General features: G+C 30.9%; 1 protein-coding gene across 1 annotated transcript in view; it reads right to left on the bottom strand.

The window, feature by feature from the left end:
• LOC134720687 (arrestin domain-containing protein 17-like) overlaps window positions 1-16,024 on the bottom strand; it is a 34,532-nt gene that overhangs the window by 16,130 nt on the left and 2,378 nt on the right. The window contains exon 2 of the mRNA XM_063583117.1: window positions 2,388-2,516. Coding sequence (XP_063439187.1) covers window positions 2,388-2,502 — 115 coding nt within the window. The 5' untranslated portion in view covers window positions 2,503-2,516. The remainder of the gene's footprint in view (window positions 1-2,387; window positions 2,517-16,024) is intronic.

The raw sequence follows: 16,024 nt of genomic DNA on the forward strand, positions 1-16,024 counted from the left end.
ATGAAAAATGGTTAAAAATTGACTATAATGGGCTATAACTCCTAAAGGGGTCAACTGACCATTTCCGTCATGCTGACTTATTTGTAAATCTTTCTTTGCTGAACATTATTGCTGTTTACAGTTTATCTCTATCTATAATAATATTCAAGATAATAACCAAAAACAGCAAAATTTCCTTAAAATTACCAATTCAGGGGCAGCAACCCAACAACAAAATGTCTGATTCATCTGAAAATTTCAGGGCAGATAGATCTTGACCTGATAAACAATAAAAAAAACCTGTCAGATTTGCTCTAAATGCTTTGGTTTTTGAGTTATAAGCCAAAAACTGCATTTGACCCCTATGTTCTATTTTTAGCAATGGTGACCATGTTTGTTGATAGATCACAACTTCGGATACAATTTACAAACTAGATACCCTAAGGAACATTCAGTTAAAGTTTGGAAGTATTTGGCCCAGTAGTTTCAGAGGAGAAGATTTTTGTAAAAGATTACTAAGATTTACGAAAAATGATTAAAAATTGACTATAAAGGGCAATAACTCCTAAAGGGGTCAACTGACCATTTCCGTCATATTGACTTATTTGTAAATCTTACTTTGCTGAACATTATTCCTGTTTACAGTTTATCTCTATCTATAATAATATTCAAGATAATAACCAAAAACAGCAAAATTTCCTTAAAATTACCAATTCAGGGGCAGCAACCCAACAACGGGTTGTCTGATTCATCTGAAAATTTCAGGGCAGATAGATCTTGACCTGATAAACAATATTACCCCCATGTCAGATTTGCTCTAAATGCTTTGGTTTTTGAGTTATAAGCCAAAAACTGCATTTGACCCCTATGTTCTATTTTTAGCAATGGCGACCATGTTTGTTGATAGATCAAAACTTCGAATACAATTTATAAATTAAATACCCTAAGGAACATTCAGTTAAAGTTTGAAAGTATTTGGACCAGTAGTCGCAGAGGAGAAGATTCTTGAAATAGTTTACGACGACAGACGACGACAGACGACAGACGACGCCAAGTGATGGCATAAGCTCACTTGTCCCTTCGGGACAGGTGAGCTAATAAGAAACAAGAATGTGTACCTAGTACACAAATGCCCCATCCTCATTATCATTTTCTATATTCAGTGGACCATGGAAATGGGTTGAAAACTATAATTTGGCATTGAAATTAGAAAGATCATATCATAAGTCACATGTATACTAATTTTCAAGATGATTGAACTTCAACTTCATCAAAAACTACCTCAACCTAAAACTTTAACCTGAAGCAGGACAGACGAACGAAATAACAAAGGACGAGAGAACAGATGAACAGACACACAGACACACAGACAAGAAAATAAAATGCGCATAAATTCTGGGGAATAATAAATGGGGCATTTAAAGCTGAATTTATATTAAAGCAAGAGTGCAGTGTCAGTGCACACACTAAAATGTCTTCCTTCTTTACTGACCATTAATTAAATGATGAAAGTCTTAAAGATAAAGGTCTGTCCTTCTGAAATATAAAGCTATTTACAAATAGTAACACCCTTGTCTCCTCATAGTTATCACTATGTCTCACATATTTTGAGATTTTCGTTTGTAAAAAGACTGTATAACTTTTTTTCACATAATTTTCATCTTCCAGATATAATCTTTTTTTTCAATTTTTACATAAATTATGCCGTTAGTTTTCTTGATTGAATTGTTTTACATTGTAATTTCTGGGTCTTTTATAGCTGACTAGGAGGTATGGGCTTTGGTCATTGTTGAAGGCTGTACGGTGACCTATACTTGTTAATTTCTGTTATTTTGGTCTAGCTCTTGTAGAGAGTTGTCTCATTGGCAATCATACCACATCTTCTTTTTTTATATTGAACCAAATGTAAGGATAGACTCACATATATACTACAAATCAATATGTGCGGGCATTTGATGCTGAACGACTGTATTAAGGATTTGGCCCGGCAATAAAAATAATCAACAACGGTAAACATAAAACAATACCAGGTTTAAGACTTTAACTTTCTATCGATGTCAGTCAATAATAAGAACATCATAATGTTATATTAGCAAATTATGATCTTTTCAAATTTTACCATTTTTTAAAGATCTATTGTACACATTTGGTTAAAATTTCTAAGGGAAAAATATTGTTTATAGAATATGTAACAAAATTTGATACAAGCTATGTTCGGTATAAGCATCAACATTAACCTGATACAGTGCCAGACTTTTAATCATTTGAGTTTCTGAAAACAGTCTTCCTGATGTTGAAAATTTCTTCTTTACAATGGATGGATGCATAGATGGACAAAACACATCTTTAAGCGTTTACTATAACAATTTTCAAGAATTACAAAAAAGTGAAATGTTTGATGAACTTACACCTCATTTTAGTTTCCTTCCCAAAGCCAACTTTGACATTTCCTGATATTCTATCTCCTGCCACAAAAACTCTTGCTTGAGCATCAAATGTAAGACTGAAGTGAGTCAACTTCATGGCGTGTCAGAATTCTGAAAAATAAAATATCATTAATGTCATAAGATATATAATAAAACTGTTCTTAGCTGCATATATATATTATAGTATTAATGAGTGGGTGTTTTTATAATGGCCCTGTTATATGTTCAAGGTCTGTAATAATGGTCGAGGAAGTCTGTAATGGCCCGAGGCAACACCGAGGGCCATTACAGACACCCGAGGCCATTATAACTGACCGAGGATATATTTATTCACCCACTAAGTACATTATTGCCAAAAATGACTATTTATTAAAAATTACATATTTTCTGTATAATAACTCAGTGACAATCAGATGTGCATTTTGTGTTTCACATGAAGTCAAAAATGAGTATCACCTCAGGGAAAAACTCTTTTGATATTTTGGTTTAAATTATGAAAAATTGCAATCGTTAGGCTAACACTGGAAGCATTTATTTAATTAAATGCAGTTTTTGGAAAAAATATTTAATATTTTTATTAAATAAATGGTTTTTAAAAACTGTATAATTTTCTTTAATGGTTGCTTTCAAGACATGGTCACCAGTGTCAGATTTTTAGTTAATGACAAAGACAACAAAATATGTTTAGAATTATTGAATATCAAACATTTTAATTGAAAAAAATTTACAAAAAACATATTTAACTCACGGTTATTTCAAACAGTAGCTTCCTTTGATCATTAATCTTATCTAATAAAACTGTATCTTAACTTATCTATAAATAACAAAACTTCCACAAAAAAACTTTCTTTTGGTGTATAGAACATTAAAATAATTTATGCATATTCTTACAATAAACAATCAAACTTAGCAATACAATTTATATGTTTTGTCTATGAACAAGACATTGTATTAATATTTAATGAAATATTTAATGAAATGCATTATTAAAATCTAATTTTGATATAGCTGAAGGTGTTCTCTTGAGAAAAAAAAACATACATTTTATCAGGTTTATCTATCAAATGATGCTTAACTTCGAGGAAAATGGAAACAAATACATTTTGATAATGTCTAAGGACAAGGCATTTTATTGATATTCAATTCAATGCTTTCAAAGATAATTGTTAAAGTAAAGATTAAAAGTTACCAATTAAATTTTAAAGTCATAAGAAACCTCAAATCAAAAAAAAATAATGCATATGTTTTTATAACTCAATGGATAGTTTTCATTATAAAACTTATGTACATATACTTTTTTCTGAAGAAAATTCTTTAATTTATTCATATTTAGAAGAAGTTTACTTTATTTGAATTGCTTCCTTCCAACAAGCAATTCCCCCGACATATTTTTCCGTATGCAAGGTGACCTCAGTGTGACCCATCTCGTAAAAATCCGGTGACCACAATACGCATGGATGTCCTTAAAATAAACTATTATCTGAATTTACATGTTAAACACGTGCTCAATTTCCATGCTTTGTTGTTTATTTTTCGTCAATTGTTGACAAACAGGTGACAATCTTTAAACTTCGGCTTCAAAACACGAACTTTAATGACCTGCCATATTTTCACAACAATACTGACCGATTGAAAAAAAAATTAACGATTATACGAAATTTCACACGAAAAAAATGATAAATTCGAGCACAGAAGACTAAGTTTATGATGTTTGTAGGCATTGGTTCAAGAATTGGAAGAACATTATTTTTCACCGGTCACTCGTTTCTTATGACTTTAAGCTGTGTTTTTTTAAATTTTGGAAAATATAAAAATGTACCCATAATTTATGTAATTCTTTACATATCTTAATAATTTATTGATTAAGCCAAAATGAAGACCCATTCTTTTAACTGAAATCCATATATCTGACAGTTAAAAACAATCAAACTATTATTAAAACTCAATTTTGACATAGTTGAATGTGTTCTCTTGAAAAAATAACATATATACATTTTACCTATCAAATTAGGCTGAACTGAAGGAAATTTGATACAAATATATTGTGGTTATGTCTACGGCAAGACAATTTCAGTTAAAAAAAATCTGTTAGAATTAATTGTGACTATATTTATGTTGAAAATACTGATTTTTAATTTGAATAGATAAGTTTCATCACCTATAAATAACATTTAAGTTCAAAAGCAGACAAATAATTGAATTTAATACTTGTTATGTACAAGTGTCTTGTCTGTAGACACTTCCTCATCTGCTGTTAATACTGAAATGCAAAAGATAAAGTTAGAGAGAGAGAAATACTTTTTCTTCATTTGATTTAGTTAATCTTTAAGGTATGCAGCAACTGGAATAAACAATATTGAAGTAAAATAAGATATGCTTTTTATGACTGATAATCTGACACTTTTTAAAATCCACTCCTGTAAAGTAATTTTACAAAAATTGAAAACACTTAAATTACCATTTATTTAATAAAAATAAGATATTTCTAAGTTTAAACAACACATAGGACTTATTTAGACCCATAAATCCAAGCAATATTGATAAAAAGACACGTCTACGGACAAGACATGTGTCTACGGACAAGACATGTGTCTACGGACAAGACATGTGTCTACGGACAAGACATTCTGATATATTTTTGAAATTTTTCCTCTTTTAATAGATGGTAGAAAAAAAAATTTAGTAGTGTTTTCATATCTACAAAAGAACAAGAACTTAGCAATGCAACATAAATGTAATTATGCTTCAAGTTTACTAGGGAATGCATGTCTACGGACAAGACATTTTTTCACTTTATTTGTATATCCAACTTTGATGGCATAAATCTCCAGCTAGGGGTACTGCAATTTTGATATATATGAGGTAGTTTTTGATAAAGTATATACTAGAAGAGAAAACAAAACACATAACAGCATAAATATGATTTATTTTTCTCTTTTCATCACTTCACTGAGCAAGCTAAAAACATAGGTACAAAATTTCATAACAAACGCATAGTATTCAACTTTTTATCATAACTTTGTAACCACTGAAGATTTTGTGTAGCAACAACCAGTAAAAGAAAGATAAATAAATTTTTTATATCAATGAAACAATAATGTAGTTCAAATTAAATTCACTTATTAATTATCAATTGATAAAAACAGCAAAATTTTAAATGAAACAACATAACGTGAAAGTTTGCCAATTTTCAGCGTGTATTTTAGTGGGGTTTTTTTTTCAAACGGTAACACCTATACATGATATTTGATATTCATTGTGAAACCCTACATTCTCTTCTTCAGTTGAAAGATGCATTACTTATGTAAAAAAGTTTATCTTCTTGTCTTTAGAAGCCTATAACATAGACCCAATATAAAATGCACATCTGATCTTGGCTAGGCTGTTAGTGATGGAAGTCATATGACAGAGTTAAAATGACTTTCAGATGTGTTTAGGTTTTTAATGCTAATGTTTGAGACTTAAAGAATTTCTCATTAATTATGTTTTATATTATTTATTCTACTTGGACAATAAGTTTATATATATCTAATTGATAATGGACATTTTATAATCAAAGTGACAATAATGCCTCAGGGCTTAATCCTTTATCCTTCTTAAATTAGAGACATTGCTAAAAGAGTTGTATTAATTATTTATCTTTCTTTATCTGGATAATAACTTGTTTATATTTGTCAACACATTATGTAATAATTGATCTTAGCTTATTGTTTAATTCCCATATATATATATTGTACTATATTGTAAAAGATATAAGTTTTGGAAGTCACAGGCTTGGTGACAAGTTCCAGTCTTGGAAATAAATTATATACTAAGTGGAATTAATCTTCTGTGTATTACTGCTAGTTAATGGTGCATGGTTATTTAGGTTTAACATTTAGTTGTGACCGAATCCTCATATCAGTCTCCTAGTTTTAGACTGTGGATTTCTTGGTTATACATGGTCGAGGACCGCCTTTTCCGGCAACCTCAGCAGAACAGCGAGTTACCCCCCCCCCCCCAAGAAAAGAAACTTTGTTTAATGACAATATGAACTACTCATTCCAACCGCAGTGGAGACAATGGAACTATTTTCCTTGCCAGCTACCAACAATGCCAACATGTGGAAGATGTGGAAATAAACATTTATATAAACTATGTTATTCATTAGCTAGGAGTTGCTATAAGTGTAAGAAAATAGGACATTATGCAAGGATGTGCAAAACTAGTGATAAACCAAAATTGGAACTTAATGCATTGAATTCAAAGCACAAAAGCAATAGGCAAATTCAAAGAGACAAGAAGAGAATGGACACATTCATTCAGAACAAGAAAACATGTCGTGAACTACCATTTTCGAACTTAAAGGATACAAATTTTGGAAAATATTTGGATGTAACATGTGTGATTAAAACAGAACTGAAAAATGTTAAGCAGAAATACAAGGATAATCAAATTGACCAGCAAAATCGTGTGAATGAATTACAGTCTCAATTAGAAAAACTAGTAAATGAAATAATTCAAGCTCGGCAAATAATTACCAAATTCATTGACCAAACATCAGATTTAAAGCAGGAAAATGAAAAACTCTCAATAACTGTAGACCAAAACAAAGAGTCAGAAGCTGAAACAAATCAAATACTGGAAGAACTTATAAAAAAGAACAGTGAACTATCAGAGGAACTAGAGGAATATAAAGAGTTGGAAGAAGAAAATACAATGTTTGATTCTGACGGTGAGGAAACATATTTTATTACGAATAAAGATGTGGACAAAATGCTGGAAGAACAAAGTGGCACTCATCTAAAATTAGTTTCAAAACTTGAGGATGAAAATAGGACTCTAAAAAGTAAAATGGAACATCTGACATCAGTTCAATGTGCAAATTCAAAGATCAAAAAACAAGAAACTAGACTTAATACAGAGACACGTATGTCTCCAATGGAAATTGTTGACAAATTGATTCTAAACCAAAATAAAAAACATTCAACCAAATGTAGTTCAAAAAATTCAAAACGCAAATCTCATGTTTCCAAAAATACATTTTAAGGTTTAAGATGTTATTCAAAAACATGTGGAAATGTTTTAGTCGGACAGGGAGAAATGTATGACAGAGTTAAAATGACTTTCAGATGTGTTTAGGTTTTTAATGCTAATGTTTGAGACTTAAAGAATTTCTCATTAATTATGTTTTATATTATTTATTCTACTTGGACAATAAGTTTATATATATCTAATTGATAATGGACATTTTATAATCAAAGTGACAATAATGCCTCAGGGCTTAATCCTTTATCCTTCTTAAATTAGAGACATTGCTAAAAGAGTTGTATTAATTATTTATCTTTCTTTATCTGGATAATAACTTGTTTATATTTGTCAACACATTATGTAATAATTGATCTTAGCTTATTGTTTAATTCCCATATATATATATTGTACTATATTGTAAAAGATATAAGTTTTGGAAGTCACAGGCTTGATGACAAGTTCCAGTCTTGGAAATAAATTATATACTAAGTGGAATTAATCTTCTGTGTATTACTGCTAGTTAATGGTGCATGGTTATTTAGGTTTAACATTTAGTTGTGACCGAATCCTCATATCAGTCTCCTAGTTTTAGACTGTGGATTTCTTGGTTATAGTCACATTACAAATTTAACTATAACCATGATAACTACAAAATGTACCATATATCTCAGATTTTGGGAATAATTCCAAATTACATTTAAGAACTATTGACGTCATGCAACAATTGCTTTTTCATGTGGCGTAAGATATTTTGTATTATGCCACCTTATATTACCATGATTACAGGAACCTGTAAGGCTTATGGTATAAATGGAAATCTGTTAAAATGGTTTAGAAGCTACTTAAGTGATAGAAAACAAAGGGTGGTTATCAAGCAATCTTCTTCAAAACTTTGCAGTATTTCAGCTGGAGTTCCTCAAGGGTCGGTCCTTGGACCATTACTTTTTATAATATATATAAATGATATTGCAGAAAGACTTATTTCACTGTGCAGACTCTTTGCAGATGACACATCGTTCAGCTGTGCGGATCGTGATGCTTTTCAGATAGAAACTGTGATAAACCATGATCTAGAACAGCTGAACGAATGGTCCAAAAAATGGTTAATGTCTTTTAATCCAGATAAAACAGAAATTATGTTATTTTCTAATGTTGAAACCCCAGAAATGAACTTTATATTCAATGATAAAAATATACCTATTACAAATATGCATAAACATTTAGGGGTTACATTTAGCAATGATGCTAAATGGAATGCCCACGTTGATAATATTATATCAAGCACGTCTAAACATATAAATATGCTAAGGAAGTTGAAATATAAACTGAGCAGGAAAAATTTAGAAAAACTCTATTTAGTTTTTATAAGACCTTTATTTGAGTATGCAAGTGAGGTTTGGGATAATATTGGGGTAGGTTATGTCAATAAACTGGAGCAATTACAGCTCCAAGCTGCTAGGATAGTTACGGGCTTACCTATATTCACAAGCTCAAGGGCTATTTATGAAGAACTTGGATGGGAAACATTAGCTGAAAGAAGAGAGAGAAGAAAAATCCAAATGTTTTATAATATTCAAAATAATAATGTTCCAGAATATTTGTCAAATTTAATTCCCCAAAAAATACAAAGTATGACGGTTTATCCTCTACGCAATGGAAATGACATCATTATTCCATTCTGCAGACTAGCATTAACTAATGATTCTTTTATTCCATCAACCATACGTCTTTGGAATAATCTTGATGATTCAACTCGTGATGTGGAATCAATTAATAAATTTAAAACTGAACTAAAAAACCGTTACCCTCAGAGTAATATTTTTGTTCCGAAGCAATATGAATTTGGAAATCTAAAATTGAATATAATTCTCACCCAACTTCGATGTTTTGCATCATCCTTAAACTATGATCTATATAGGGTCAACATTATTTCTGACCCTTCCTGCCTCTGTGGTGTTAATCGTGAAGATTCCTATCATTTCTTTTTTAAATGTATATTATATTCAAACATACGAAATAAAATGTTTGAAAGTCTTCGCTGGCTTCCAAATGATTGTAAAATTAACATAGAACTACTTACCTCGGGTAGTTGTCTTCTTACTTTAGAGCAAAACCGAAACATTTTCAAAAATGTCTTTGAGTTTATTAAAAGTTCGGAAAGATTTCAAATTGTCTAGGTAGCAAACCATGATCGCACACACATCATCATCTAAGATTTCTTCTCCCTTTTTTTTGTCCTTTTTATTTTTTTTTAATTGGGGTTTTGTTTTTTTATTATTATTTTTTTTTTTTTTTTTTTTTTCTGTTTTCAAAATAATTTATTCATTTATATATTTTTATTTTTATTTATTTTTTCTGTATTATTATTGTTTTCTTTTTCTTCAATCTTCAATTTTCCGTCTTTTGATCCATATTTATATATATATTTACTAAATTATATATATAAATATGGATCAAAAGACGGAAAATTGAAGATTGAAGAAAAAGAAAACAATAATAATACAGAAAAAATAAATAAAAATAAAAATATATAAATGAATAAATTATTTTGAAAACAGAAAAAAAAAAAAAAAAAAAAAATAATAATAAAAAAACAAAACCCCAATTAAAAAAAAATAAAAAGGACAAAAAAAAGGGAGAAGAAATCTTAGATGATGATGTGTGTGCGATCATGGTTTGCTACCTAGACAATTTGAAATCTTTCCGAACTTTTAATAAACTCAAAGACATTTTTGAAAATGTTTCGGTTTTGCTCTAAAGTAAGAAGACAACTACCCGAGGTAAGTAGTTCTATGTTAATTTTACAATCATTTGGAAGCCAGCGAAGACTTTCAAACATTTTATTTCGTATGTTTGAATATAATATACATTTAAAAAAGAAATGATAGGAATCTTCACGATTAACACCACAGAGGCAGGAAGGGTCAGAAATAATGTTGACCCTATATAGATCATAGTTTAAGGATGATGCAAAACATCGAAGTTGGGTGAGAATTATATTCAATTTTAGATTTCCAAATTCATATTGCTTCGGATAAATTAGATATACCATTCTTTACATGCATGCTCATACATATATTTTTTGTATTATATTACTATAAATGTTAAATGGAGAAGACTTCATAAGTCTGTTTGACTTGTGTCTTATCCAATTTGTACTTTAACAAATAAAATATGTTTAAACTACAGGAACCTTTGTGATTTCCAGCAATGGCTGGCAAAAGTGATAAGGTGCTTCTGTTTCTGCTGTTTGGTGGCTTGTTCTGACACTTTTGGTCAAACTAAATGGTTTGTGCATACACTAATTTACAAGGAATTTATAAAAGGTGTTTTGCACACAGGTATTTGGGGCATGGACCCCCCTTTTTTGGACCTCACTAAAAAAAATATTGTTTGGTGGTTTTTTTTGTCCAAAAAAGGGGGGTCCATGCCCCAAATACCTGTGGTTTTGCACTCTCCTGAGTCCTTCTCAGTGTATAAATAGTATATCTGTTTTACACAACTGGAAAACCTGTTAATTCATGATGGTAATAGACATAAGTAGCCTGTTTTTATATCATTAAGGACTTAATATAAACAAGTAAAAAGAGGATAGGTCTGTATCCTTATATATTTGACAGTTTGACATAATATTTTCTATTTTAGATAAGATAAGATAAGAAAACTTTATTTTGATTCGGCATGAGTACAAATAAGCAACACAAGCTCTAAGGAGCTTTTGACCGAATATAAAAACATATAAATAACATAAAAACAGTGCATTTTGACATATATAAAACAACCTGTAATACAAAGTTGAAATCTCACATACATAGCATGCAATAAAAATAATCAACAAATTTTAGAATGAAGTAAAAACATGCTTGACCAGAGCAACCAAATAAGCAGCATAAATCATAAAACAGTTTAAGAATTATCTGCAAGCAGAACAGTGACATTCCAAACTGTTCCAGGACTGAACAAGACTTTTAAAATGTGAAAAACTGTTTTCAGTCCTGAAATGGTTTGGAAGACTGTTCCATAAAGTAGCAGCAGCAAATTTGAACGATTTTTTACCGTAACGGGTTGACTTTACCTGTGGAATTTCAAGAATATTTACATACCTGAAAGAATATTTAGATTTTTTGACATTCACCAAATTTTGTAAGCACACAGGAGCGATGTTGTTTATAATTTTAAAAGTTTCTAGAGCCATTGTTCTTATCCGTCTGATATGCAAGGAAGGCACCTTAGCTTTAAGTAAGAGGTCCTCGTAGGAGCTGGTAAAATCCTCATAAACAAAACGGAGTGCTCTTTCCTGCACCTTTTCTAGTTTTTTGGAATTTTTCTCAGTGCAAAAATGCCATGCCAAAGGGCAAAAATTAAAATTACTAAGAATAAAAGTATGAAATATAGTAAGTTTACTAAGTCTATCCAAAAATGAGCCTAAATGTTTTAAAACATTTAATTGCTGTGATGCCTTCCTACAGATTGAGCTGATATAAACATCAAAATTTAGCTGGTAGTCTATTTCAATGCCTAATAATTTTACTGTTTTTTTACATGTGAGGTTCGAATTTTGAATATATGTATAGATGGGTTCTTTTCAAAGGTCTTTTTGCCAACAGCCAAAACTTGAAATTTGTCAGGATTTGCTTGCATTTAATTTACCCTGAACCACTCAATAAGTGTTTTTGAATCAGATTCCAAAGTTGAAATTAATAAATCGAAATCTGGAGTATAAAAAGATAAAGTATTGTCATCTGCATAGTTATATAAACTACCATTTTTAATAAAAAGAAAAATATCCTTTATAAATATATTAATCATCAATGGCCCTAGTATTGAACCCTGTGGTACGCCTTTATGGATGTCAGCCCAACCACTCAGAACATTGTTGACTTTAATTTGCTGTTTTCGATTAGATAAATAGGACTTTAAAAGAGCAACTGCATTGGGGGTTAAACCATATGCTGATAATTTATCTAGCATAATATTGTGAGGCAGGCAGTCAAAAGCCTTAGAAAGATCCATTAATACTGCTGCAATGTACTGGTTTTTATCAAGAGCTTCTCGCCAATCTTCTAACACTCTGAGAAGTGTGGTCTGACATCCATGTCCACGTCTAAATGCACACAAAAATGGATTAAATATTTTATCAAAATAATCAGTTAATTGAATTTCATATATTTTTTCAAAGATTTTAGAAAATATGGGTAAGACACTAACTGGTCTATAATTTGTTTTTAATAATGGGTCACTTATTTATGAAGGGGGGTCACTTGGGCTTCTTTAAGTTTATCGGGGAAACAATTATTATCAATTGACAAATTTACAAGAGTTGTCAGCTGTGGTGCAATATAAGTTTTACAATTTTTCACTATTTTTGCTGGAATACCATCAGCTCCTGTAGCCTTCTTTATGTTTAATTTATTCAAAATTTTTTCAACATTTTCATTTGATACTTTTTTTAATTCAAAATCAGAATTATGCTTTCTGTTATCCAAAATTTCTTTTATACTAGGGTGATTTGAGAGGTCATATACAACATCTGCTCAAATTTTGTCTGCTACTGTGGAGAAAAAATTATTAAAGACATTTCAAACTTCATTTGAACAATTTACAATTTTGTCATTTTCACATAATAAAATTTGTTGCTCTCCACAGTTCCCCTTTTTTGAGAATCAAAGCGCGAAAGCGCTGTAAAGGCAGTTAATTACAGGTTGTGTGTATTTCTAGTCCAGTTATACCATTATCTTCCATAGAACACAGGTGGTTTGTAGAATTTAAGATTCAGAGTTCTTTTGTACCTAGTTCACCTATATCTATAGTCTATGTTTACAGTATATTTTATGTGCCTCCCATGAAATGCATTTTTAGCCATGGCCTTGTCAGTTTGCTTTAAATTTATGAGTTTGACTGTACCTTTGGTGTCTTTCGTCCCTCTTCTTTAGACATATAAGAACTTTTCCTTTTCAATATAAATAGACTATTCTTAATTATTGATTGTATACACATATTCTATGACTCTCATAAAAAATAGTTCACAAAGATTGACTAGTCTCTGTACTGTGTTTATAGCAAGAACATCAAGTAACATAATGGTAAATGTACATAGTAACATGTCAACTTTTTTGATGACCATACCTGGCAACTGTCAGTATTTGCAGAGTATTTCCCCCATCGAGCTCAAGGCTCCCAAATGGAAATTTTTTAAGAGCAATTTTGTCGACTATTTTAAAGAAAACAATTAATTCAACAATGGCTATGAGCTTGTTAATGCACGAAGAAGCCAAAAACCACATTAGAATATATTTGAAGGGAATCCATGACAAATCGTCCCACTTTAAAAACAAGAGTGCACACACTGAAATGTCTCGCCTTCTTTACTAATCATTGATATTATGTTGATAATCCTAATAATAAAGCTTTATTACAACTGTCACATAATCTTAACATAAACCAAGAAAACTAAACATTGACAATTGAACCATGAAAATGAGGTCAAGGTTAGATAAACCATGCCAGGTAGGCAAGTACAGCTAACAATTCTTCCATACAACAAATAAAATTGACTTATTGCTTATAGTTTAAGAAAAACAGACCAAAACACAAAAGCTTAACACTGAGCAATGAATTGTAAAAAATGAGATCAAGGTCAAATAAAACCTGCGCGACTGACATGTAGATCATGAAATATTTCCATACACCAAATATAGTTGACCTATTGCATATAGTATTAGAAAAAAAGGCCAAAACTTTGACCACTAAACCATGAAAATGAGGTCAAGGTTATATGAAACCTGCCAGGTAGACCTGTACACCTTACAACCATTCTATACACAAAATATAGAAGACCTATTGCAAACAGTATAAGAAAAACAGACCAAAACACAAAACTTAACTATAACCACTAAACCATGAAAATGAGGTCAAGGTCAGATGACACCTGCCAGTTGGACATGTACACCTTACAGTGCTTCCATACACCGAATTTACTAGACCTATTGCTTATAGTATCTCAGATATGGACTTGACCACCAAAACTTAACCTTGTTCGCTGATCCATGAAATGAGGTTGAGGTCAAGTGAAAACTGTCTGACGGGCAAGAGGACCTTGCAAGCTACGTACATACCAAATATAGTTATCCTATTACTTATAATAAGAGAGAATTTAACATTACAAAAAATTTAACTTTTTTTTTCAAGTAGTCACTGAACCATGAAAATGAGGTAAAGGACATTGGACATGCGACTGACGGAAACTTCGTAACATGAGGCAACCATATATACAAAGTATGAAGCATCCAGGTCTCCCACCTTCTAAAATATAAAGCTTTTAAGAACTGAGCTAACATCGCCGCCGCCCCCGGATCACTATCCCTATGTCGAGCTTTCTGCGACAAAAGTTGCAGGCTCGACAAAAAAACTGCCCCAACCTGGATTACCAAATCGCCCCCCACTTGTGAACCGTGTTAAATCCCGTTAATATTACCCCTGCCAACTGGTCCCACCTAATGGAAATCGGTGAAATCTAGATAAATATATTAATAACCAGGATGAATTTAGTAATGCCAACTCACCCCACTTATGGAAAAAGATGTTATCCCATGTAATATAAGTTCAATTCCATATATTGCATTAAGATACATTTAACAGGTTTCTTTTCAATTGTTATGCAAATAACTTAGAGCTTCAAAACTTAGTTATTCTTTAACAATCAGGGTTTTTTTAGAATTATAATTTCAGTATATATCAATAATAGTAAGTAAATTAATTTTCGGTTTGTTTGTATTCTGTGTACATTAGTTTTCATTAAAGTGGTGCGAGTTTTTATTTTTAATTATATATATATTATTAATCTAAATATTACCGTTTTTTTATAAGTAGGGCAAGTTGGCAGGAGTAATATTAAACATGATTTAACCAATTTCACATGTGGGGCGATTTGATAAATCAGTTTGTGGCGTTTTTTTAAAAAGTGGGGCGATTAGCCAGTGGGGCGACTTGTCCTGCTTCCATTTGAAGGCCCCCTTGGAGGTTTTGTATGACTATATGAACCATCTTTCATGTAAAACCCCCATGTGCATTTTGAAAAGTTGGCAGATATGTTTCTAACTCCAGGCAAAATCTACTGGTATGAATGAAAAAGAAGTTTTCAATTAAGGCTCTGTGGCCATAACAGCTGTCTCATTAGCATTTTAACCACTTCCAATATTTGCAATTAAAACAATAGAAGAAAATTATTCAACGCAAAAACAAAACTTACTTGTAAGTAAATATGAAATTCTCTTTACGGTATGAGTTTTTCTCATTGTTTGAGATTGTACATTAGTACATGTACCTGTAACTGCTTACACCAATTTCTTATTCACTTTTGCTTGATTAACTCACTAAATATCATATACATTGTACCACATCTCCTTATTTTTATAAGCATTCCAATAACATGAACAATTGTAATTCAATTCTATATACCAAAGCAAAATGATCTGCACCACTTTCATTCACTAGTATGCATCTTTTGGCAAAATACAAGTTCTTAAATGACACAATATATATTTATTGATAAAAAAAATAAAATTGAGTATACAACTCTATAAACAGGTATAAAAAACACAGCTGTGTCA

The sequence above is a fragment of the Mytilus trossulus genome, chromosome 6 (assembly GCF_036588685.1).
Source record: "Mytilus trossulus isolate FHL-02 chromosome 6, PNRI_Mtr1.1.1.hap1, whole genome shotgun sequence".
In the NCBI taxonomy this organism is placed as follows: Eukaryota; Metazoa; Mollusca; class Bivalvia; order Mytilida; family Mytilidae; genus Mytilus; species Mytilus trossulus.